This window comes from Ostrea edulis, chromosome 9, assembly GCF_947568905.1.
Source record: "Ostrea edulis chromosome 9, xbOstEdul1.1, whole genome shotgun sequence".
In the NCBI taxonomy this organism is placed as follows: Eukaryota; Metazoa; Mollusca; class Bivalvia; order Ostreida; family Ostreidae; genus Ostrea; species Ostrea edulis.
The window spans coordinates 25,371,201-25,381,627 of NC_079172.1; the positions used below are offsets into that span (position 1 = coordinate 25,371,201).

Sequence of the window (10,427 nt, forward strand, 5' to 3'; positions counted from 1 at the left end):
ATTAATTCGTTCTTTCTTAAAAAACCACAGTAATCAGTTGTCTAAGTTGAATGATATTATAGAGAAATCAGAAAATTAATACCTCTGAGCAGGTCAGTATTTGACTGCTGTTAAGTTCTCAGATACTGTACCAACTGTGATCTTTGCTATTCAAAGCAAGCCAGAAGTTGTCTGCTGTTCAAGAGTTTTAATATCACATTAAACAAAATCATACAAAATACGAACAATACGCCTAGTCTGATCCAATTGCATTGGCTTCCGGTCGAATACCGTATTCAGTACAAAATTCTGTTGTATGTTTACCAGTGTCTTCACAAAGTGGCTCCTGGATATTTGTCAGAACTGATAACACTATACATCAGACTGTCTGGTTACAGTGCTTGTAACCGTGACAAACATTATGGAAAGCGGGGGTTTGACAAGACGGCAGCGACACTTTGGAACAGTCTGCCATGTGAACTTACGAATGTTCAGAATGTTTTAAAAGAGATTTAAAGACGCACTTCTTTCATCAGGCTTTTAATGTGTGATCTGCGATTTTGTTTTAAAAATCGGGTATTTTTATGTGTATTTATTATTGGAGGATTTGATGTTTGTATTTTTAGAATACTGTAAACGCTTTAGAGTACTTTTTAAGATAAGGCGCTATATAAATGTATTTTATCATTCTTACACTTACACATGCTTTATGAGTAAATTTAATTTTGCCCTCGACTCAGTTCTTCATATGTGTATTCTAGTCTGCTTTGTTTTGTTCGTGTCATTTTTAAACTTTTTCATATCTTCAATTTACCCAATACAATGTAATGTTTGATTCGGATGATTTAACTTGGCATTCCTTGGATGGTCAGCAACTTACATGCAATTTGTTCGCATGTTTCATTGTCTTGTGGCCTTTTTGTGCGCCACATTTTTTATATTACTGTTTTAGATGTATATTGGCTGGGATCAATTTGTGTAATTTACATACTTATTAGCTCATTGCAAACCTTGGACAACGGTTATTTGTATTTTAAAAGTTGTCCCAGCCAATTAATTTTGTATATTTTGGTCTATTACGTCATTTGTTTGATCTTGGTTTATTACGTCATTTGTTTGACCATAATGATAAATAGCATGTTAACTTAAACTATTGTATAATTTCATTAGATACTTAAATGATTATTCAGTAACAAAAACTGAGCTACAGAATGCCAAAGCATGGGTTCTCTATCTTAAAATCGCTGTATATAAATATGATTTACCGTTAATGGCATATTGACGGTGGTATAATAGTACCATGTGGTGACGCAATAGAGCATGCACGGATCTAGAGGGGGGGGGGGGTCTATAAGAAAAATGAGTTATATCACGGTTTCGATTTTGTGAAAAGGTTCGAACCCCCCCCCCCCCCCCCTGGAAAAAAATTCTGGATCCGCGCCTGTAGAGTATTCACTACTATAGAGTACTCACTCACTACTGTGTGATTGCGGCATCGTTATCGATCCATGACTCCACAAATCGAGAGTAGGATAGCCCTATAATGACCAATGAAGTCATATCCGGACTCCATAACGTCATATCAAAATGATGATCGAATTTTGGATTGTGCCCAACTCGGTGACGCCAAGGAACTTTGATGCGATTTCTAGTGCATTTTTCAATCTAAAAACTTCCCTGGTAAGTGATGATATAAGATTGGGTAACTAGGTGCTAACGTCACTTGTTGATAATATTGTCACATACATGTATCTATGAAATTTTGCTATCATTTATGATTGTTCAGCTGAGAGTTAAAATACCTCAAGACTTTTCCATGAAAATATAAATTGGTAATAAGCAAAGTATGCTTTATACTTAATCAGATTAAAAACCCACTTCACTATTTTCAAAAGCACTTTGTTCAGTCTATGTACTACACTGCATTACATTTTCTGCTCTGGAAAGCTACTGCATGTTGCTTAAGAGTCGTCCTATTTTGTTTTCTGATAAACTTCAGATGATTTTCGTGCAAAAATAAATGTTTAATAAAGTGTTACGATTCCCCATACTTGCAAATATGGGCATGTTTCAGAAAGAAAGAGGGACAGTGTTTGAAAAATATATTGTAATCAAGAGTTAGAGATAGGGTTCACTGATTTTAACTACGGATAACTCCGTTTACCTGATCAAGATATAGGGCTCACGGCGGGTGTGACCGGTCAACAGGGGATATGTGCTCTTTCTAGACACCTGATTCCACCTCAGAAGTTTCCAAGAGTCCGTGTTTGCCCTACTCTCAGTTTTATATTCTTTAAGGAAATTATGGGATTGATCACTGATCGTTATCTTCACTTTTACATTGTTGGGTAACACAATAAATACAGTGAGGGCGATGCGTTCTAGTGTGAAGCATCACTGTAAACAAAAGTGTCTGATTGAAGTCGACATAATGTACAGGATCTTATCACTATTCAGACAAAATACAAACATGTTAACCCTGATATCGTGTATTTCCATCACATCTACAAATAAAAACATTAATTAAGAAATTAATTACAGACCACACATAACCCACGGCACTGTTAACACGAATGTCAACAATGTAATCACGCTGGTGGCGGAAAACGTGAATTACACCTATCGTCCTTTTCCGCCGCTAATAAAGGATTCAATCTTTATATGAATTTTGAGTATTTCTACGGAAAACGGGCTTAAATAATTAAACAATATGCAGATTAATTTTGTCACACATACGAAAAACATTAGTTTTTAGTACGTATAAAAAATATGCAAAATACAGTTATTCAAACAATTTCCTTGCATTTCTTAAAACTTTACTAGAATTTCTTATCTTTTTGTACAGAAGAGTGACACAACACAAAAAAAGGGGGGAGGGTTACTTTGGTATACAGGTGGGATGAACACTGGGCTATACAGGCATTTTTAATCACGTGTAACAATGGACTTCTTTCCTTACCTGCAAAGCAAAATGTAATTGAGAATATTCCTGAGATCATCGACGCCACTGTGACGGAGACATTGAACTCATCCAGGTACGCGTTAATGTAAATCCCGAAGGATTTAAACGTGCCCATTTCCAGGAAACATGTTGTCATTGTCCCTGAAAATATGTAAAACACATATGTCTTAATTATACGCCGATAATAAATCATAAAACTATGTCCTGGCGATGCTATTTTCCGATTATAGCAACAACAACAATAAACACCTGATTAGGCAATTAACAATGCCAAATTCTGATACAAGATATATCTACTAGTTACAAATATGTGATAAAATGATTTTTATCAAAAAGAAATTCCGGATGAGCACTCTTTGTTAATCTGCACATTAATCTGTCAGGTGTCTTTTGAGTTAAGACATTTTGAGACGTATCAAACATGATCAATGCAGTCCTTCCTGTCATGTGCACCTCTGTAAGTTCTGGATTTGGAGGGATTTTCTTCAATTTTCAATCACCGTTTAGTGACGCAGGTCGAAAGTGGCCAAAACCCAGAGATAGTACAAGATGTTCATTGGGTAGATTCAGCCATACAAAAGTTCTGATAACATTCGATACAGTGCTATTGAAGTATTTAATGGTCATTTTTGACATATATTGAGCTAATAATACAGAACGGTGTACGGACGCGTGAGTCTGTTAGGATAATTTGCCTGTACATCGTTTCGTTTCTGCAATTACATGACTGTATATCAATTTGAAGTATTGTGCTATTGCCGTTCCTGAGAAGATTTACAAAGAGTTTACCTATATAAAACTTCAAACCCCTGCTATAGTCCAGCCCGTGACCCTGGTGTCAACATACATGAGGATGTTTTCATATTGATAAAAAAATATCTTTTATTGATTTCAAAGGGGTCTTCGAAGATTCTTCATATATAAATATATAATCTAATTTGCAAATACAACCTGTCATTGGGTTAATGCTGTCTTGCGTGTTTCATATTAATTGTTAGGCCGTCCTTTATATATTGGTTTTGACTACTGATTACTCCATTTACATGATCAAAATATACGTGTACGGTTTACGGCACGTGTGACCGGTCAACAGGGTATACTTACTCATCCTAATTGCCTGATCCCATCTCTGATATGTCCAGGGGTCCGCGTTTGCCCTTCTCTTAATTTTGTATTCTTTAAGAGATTGATCACTGTTCGTTATCTTCACTTATTCATATACTATATGAGGATTTGAAAATTTGCATTTTTGTGGTTCTTGTGGAGATTTTCAAAAAACAAGACTTTATGATGAAGGTCAGAGATCAAGGTCACTAGAGTTACTTGACCTTGATACTAGTTTGTAGGTCCCCAATATCCTCTTATGATTTCTGAAGATCCTAGGTCATTAACTGGTCTTGTTCTGAAGCTATAGAATACTTTATGGTCAAGGTAAGAGGTCTAGGTCACTGGAATTACTTGATATTGATAATAGTTGGTAGGTCTCAAAATCCTTTTATCATTTTTGAAGATCCCATATTTCCATCGATCTCGGTTCTAAAGTAATACAAGTCTTTGGGTCAAGGTCACTTGAGATACTAGTGTGTAGGTCACAACATCCTTTTATCATTTCTGAAGATTCTTTATATCTATCGGGGAGTCCCGGTTCTAAAGTAATACAAGTTTTTATGATCAAGGTCAAGTTCACTGCATGGATATAATAGTTTGTAGGTCACAACATTCTTTTTTCAATTTCTTAAATTTTCATGTCTCTATCGGTTTTAATGTAATACGAGTTTTTATTATAAAGGTCAAGGTTACAGGAGTCATTTTAAAGGTCAAAGGAGTCATTCAACCTCAATGCTAGTTTGTATCCTCTAGTTTGTATGTTCCAACATCCATTTATCATTCTGAAGACCCCATGTCTCTATCAAACCTGGTTCTAAAGTTATACCAGTTTTAATGTTCAAGGTCAGAAGTCAAGATGACCTTGATACTTTGTAAATCCCATCATCCGTTCATCATTTCTCAAGATCCCATGTCTTTATCAGACCTGGTTCTGAAATAATATTAGATTTATGTTCCAAGGTCACTGGGGTCACTTGACCTTGATACTAGTTTGTAGGTCCTATCATCCTCTTATCATTTCTAAAGATCCCATGTCGCTATTAGTCCTTATTCTAAAGTTATACCAGTTTTTATGTACATGATCAGAAGTCAAGGTCACTGGAGTACCTTGCTTGTAGGTCCTGTCATTCTGTTCTCATTTCCGAAGACACCAGGATTCTATCATATTGTCTAGTTCTATCCGTTGAATTTTGGAATTAATTTTCCCCATATAGTTCTATGTTAGAACCCACCCCCATTTAAAGCCCGCAATGTACCCTAGCCCCCTTCAATCTGAAAACAAAAACATTTTCGTTCAATTAGATGCATTGGCCTTAATAGCATATGGCTCCTTGAATCTCTAATAGTTAGGAGAACGGCGCGAGAAAGATGAAGGAATGATAAGGACCGAGCAAAAACAAGAACTTTCCAAAATTCTCTTGGAAGACTTTAAAATCCATATCATCCTATATAAATCTTTTAGCCCTTATTATTGCCCCAGCCTATCCCTGAGGGCCATGACGTGAACAATCTTGCATCTACAATACATGCGCATGTTTCAATATCACTTTGACCGTTTGAACTCTCTCGCTCGTGGTTTATTGAGAATATGAGGATGCTTGCACATTTATTTGACATATAGTTCCCTTTTGGTATTTTGAGAAGACTGTCAAAAATTTCCTTTCACATAATCATAAATAAATTTTTCAACCTTCTTGTAACCCCGCCCTAGCCATGCAAATTAGAATCTTGTGATGTTTGATATCCCAGGTAGAACCCGCGTGGTTCTGTCAAGATTTGTCTCCTCTTTCTATGCCTACGTCAAACTTTGGATCCATATTGTGGTCTCGCGGCTCATGGTGTATCAGTAGATCTTGAGAAGATGTATCCAACCCCTTAATCTATGCCCACGCTTTCTTAATTGTCTACTTTTGCAAAGGGGGATAACACTTCATTTGAATACGTTTGAATTCATTTACTAAAGGATGCTTTGTGGCAAATTCAATTGAAATGCTTACTAAAAGGTTCTGAAGAAGACGGGCCTATCTACAAGCAAACGGAAGACACACTTTAATCAGGGCATACTGTATATAACAATGGCAGTGTCCTTGTAACAAAATCGGCATAACCAGGACATGAAATGCATAACTTGATGAACTTTTCCTCTCTATTTATTCAGCAACCTTACAAATGTCAATACTTAGCAATCTAATTCTTCCTCTCGCATATACCGATAATAAGAGGGTTTTTAAAAACTTATATCATTCCACAACTCATAGCTGACGCGTGTTGTTCTACACTTTGGCAAAGAAAACATTACAAACAGAACACCTTCACCTATATAATAACGATGTACTTGTAAACAGAGAAGTACAAACCCATACAAAGAACAGAATAGCCCCGTGGTGCTCTGCTGGAAACGATATAACGGTCCCTATCCCGATTCCCTCAAGATTTCGGGGGGGGGGGGGGGGGGGGGGGGTTACATCTTAAACCAATCACTGATAATTCTAATGACGTCCTTTGATACATGCGTCATTAGGTCTGCATTTTCCCCGTGTACAATTATCTCAGACAACATAGTTTTGTATATTCTTAAGCCGAAGAAGAGCAAAATATATCATGTATAAGTACAAATGTAGTATATGTTAAGTAATAGTAAGATATCTTATATATTTTTATACCAAACTAAGCCAAAAAATGTATATATCAATTCATGCATCCATTGTTTTTAAAGTTTTGATATCGTTACGTCGGTAGATTGGACATGGAGTAGAAGAAATAATGTTTGTTGAATTCTTACCAAACAGAGATTGAATGAATCAAGAATCACTTTTTTAAAATTTCCAAAACGCGGGAACAGGTTTTTTTTGTTGTTTTTTTTTACTTATTTCATATTAACGTACATGTACTCCTTGTATTAAATCATCTTTTTTCTAAAACATTTTAATAGCCTCCATAGCTGTGGAGCCAAGAAGACAACACCGATATTTTAATAATCTATTTCTTAAATCAGTAATACATCAATCCGATAAATATGAACTTGTGTATTCCATCTGAAATAAGAGAGAGAGAGAGAGAGAGAGAGAGAGAGAGAGAGAGAGAGAGAGAGAGAGAGAGAGAGAGAGAGAGAAAGAGAGAGAGAAAGAGTGAGAGAGAGTATTGTCAACACGTATAATGGGGAAGTTTGTCAAGTTGTTTGAAGAATTAAAAACTGCATTGCTATTGTTTGCGACATATCGACTATGGACCGAACTTTGAACCTGTTGTGAATGTAGGACATAGAAAATTAAGTATATGATTAGTGACCTATTTTCAGCTCGCTATCGTGTCAATTACACTCCCCTTCAATGTAAAAATGCACCAGGTCAAATAGATTATTAGTTGTCGGAAGGCAACGCTAGTACATTCGTTTTTGGAATGAGTGGGGTTATCTGAGGTCTATCTATTTACACATGTGGAATCGTTCCAATGTGTGTGCAGTTACGTAACCAACTCTGATATAGTATAGTAAATATATTTTTATGCATCACCTTTACATTATTGTTTGTAATATCCTGAATGTCATTTTATTGTTAGTCTCCATTTCTATGATTCATTAAATTTTATCTTGACTGACAAACTAAACCACATGCGGCGCTATTTAACACATACAAAATATATCGTGACATGACACTCTGATTGTTACAGAGGTCAAATAGACAAAGAAATTATCACCGGTTTTAAAATTCATCTAAGATATAATATAAATCACATTAAGTAGTCGGATTAAGAAGGAAGAAGTTTAGTTTTAAGATCTGTAGACAATATCTATATATTACATGATGACACAAGTGGAAAATTCAAATATTAGATTGAAATTCATATTCTACCCACCTAGGCAAGTTTCCTTTACACAAAAGTTGAATATCGTGTCCAAAAGTGCTTTGTGCATTCAGTTTCATTCTATTAATGCACAAAACGATAACCAAAAAAAAAAATTACGAGTGCACTCATGTGAACAATGCATGCATAAGTGAAATTATGCTGTAATTAAAAAAGAAAGTACACCAAGCGTCAAAAACACCGAAATGCGGAGTTTTAAATTTCATTGTCTTACTACAAAGGAAGATGAACAATTGTTTGAAACATGCATTTCTCTACTTACCAAACAGTACAACCCATGACCACCCTCTGTCAGTCGGAAAATTCCCTTCTGTCTCCATTGTCTTTGATTTGTAGTAACAGTGAATACTGACTACACGTAGTCCTTGGACAACAGTGCCAGAATACGCACGTAAGTGGACTGACCGTCCGATTGTTAATTCTCCGTGTAGTACACCACAGTGTGCAACACCATACAGTAAATACACGGTTTGTTTATAAAATTTATTTTTAGCTCATGCACACGCGCAATTAGCACTACCGCCAGCTGTTTGTACAATGAACTAGTTTATCGTTCGTGATAGAAAGACGCCAGTTTGAAAAATCACGTGTACAGTAGTCATTTGAACATGCACCGAGATTAACTGTACAATAATGGATTTCATTTGAAATGTACGTCAATACAGAGCAAATGTTACATAGTATATCGGCCAAACACACAGATGTCAGATGTGATATCGACCAGGCTTTGTTATAATCCCCAATAATTACAGGCACATCAATGTCTCTAATGTCCGTCCTCAACTTTAACCTATGTCATAACTTGTGAATTATTCACGATGGAGAGTTCATATTTGTTGAATTGAGAGGTCAAGGTCACAGTTATGGCTATATAAATTGATATACATGTATATCAAGGTCAATACATATATCAAAATGACGCATAACTAGTGTCAAATGATTGAGGGGTGGAGGGGGGGGGGGGGGGGGGGGGGCATTGGTTGAAAATGCAAATTTTCTAGGTTTTCAAATGCTTTTTTCCAATAATCATATTACTTACAACAAGAAAGAGATGAAAACCTTGTGATAGTATTGTATGGATCCCTGTTTTACACATAAAGAAAAAATGACAATCGGAAGAAATCTTAGTACATCATCTGATATTTTAATGGGTCTTCCACTAATCGAGTTTTGTAGAGCTTATTCTAATCTGATTAAAATCAGATCTTTGATCCGCTCTAGTGATGTTATGTCGCTAGGAAAAGTTTGAATGTTAATTTCAAGACACGACGGTTGTGGCTATCTATACATACCTAGTAAACAAATTGATTGTCATCCAACTCATCTAACATAACTGTATATCACAGCTTTTTATTTGTTAGGAGTAGATTCTGAACGAATTAATATTCAGGCATCATCCATCATTATTAGTCTTTGGGAAGCCTCGTTCGTTAAAGTAAAATTTTGCATGTCATTATTAATCACATTTAAATTCTTCCCAATTACAACGATTTACATTGGAAATGGTTATGGGATACAATTAATATTAATTGCTTATTTCCGTTTCTTCATCTCGGACGTCTGTGTTTTGTGGGAGAACAGTACATATTGGTATAACACAATTGATGATTCTTTCTTCTACAGTTACACCATTCTCGGGTGTGAGAGACAGAGAGACGGACAAAGTATAGTCCCTCTATATCGCTCCGCTTCGCAGAGGACACAATATCTGAACTGGTGCCGATGACCTCTCAGAAATAAACTTTATCCTCAGGCTTACGTTTGATTTACGACTTGCGCTGAACTTTAAAATCATTTAGGCTCTTTGTACTTAATGTAATAAATTATACTAGTGAGTGAATTAGGTGGTCAAAGACCGAAATGCTGAATTTCAAGTAGAACATTGACAGTTTGAATTATAACAACGCTACGTATCTACTTGAACCAAATGATAGATATGTACGATATAAAAAAAAAAAAATATATGTTGCAATTCACAAGTAAATAATTACACACAAATGATAACAAGAGACCCATGGACTACATCGCCCACCTGGGCAGTTTCATTTTCCAGCGTAAAACATTAATCTAATCTAACCGCGTAACGTATTAATTGCCATTACAGTCTACCCCGGATATACTGAACTTCAAAGGACTGACCTTAATTGTCCATTATATCCAAACTTCAATATAACCAATGCTAAAGTATAGAAGTAATGTTATTGGATATTTATTCTTACTTTTTAACAGATAGTTCATTATAGCCGACTTCAATATAACAGATAGTTCATTATAGCCGACTTCAATATAACAGATAGTTCATTATAGCCGACTTCAATATAACAGATAGTTCATTATAGCCGACTTCAATATAACAGATAGTTCATTATAGCCGACTTCAATATAACAGATAGTTCATTATAGCCGACTTCAATATAACAGATAGTTCATCATACCCGACTTCAATATAACAGATAGTTCATCATAGCCGACTTCAATATAACAGATAATTCATTATAGCCGACTTCAATATAAC

General features: G+C 35.6%; 1 protein-coding gene across 3 annotated transcripts in view; it reads right to left on the reverse strand.

Annotated features, from left to right (window-relative positions):
• LOC125658871 (monocarboxylate transporter 9-like) overlaps positions 1-8,446 on the reverse strand; it is a 16,573-nt gene extending 8,127 nt beyond the window's left edge. The window contains exons 1-2 of one of the 3 annotated variants that reach the window (XM_056148969.1): positions 8,175-8,446; positions 2,939-3,082 (exon numbers count right to left, since the gene is read on the reverse strand). In XM_056148969.1, coding sequence (XP_056004944.1) covers positions 2,939-3,082; positions 8,175-8,232 — 202 coding nt within the window. In that variant the 5' untranslated portion in view covers positions 8,233-8,446. Of the gene's footprint in view, positions 1-82; positions 175-2,938; positions 3,083-8,174 lie in introns of those variants that run through there. The other 2 variants (XM_056148970.1, XM_056148971.1) reach the window with 2 other exon arrangements.
• Positions 8,447-10,427: the final 1,981 nt, after the last annotated feature.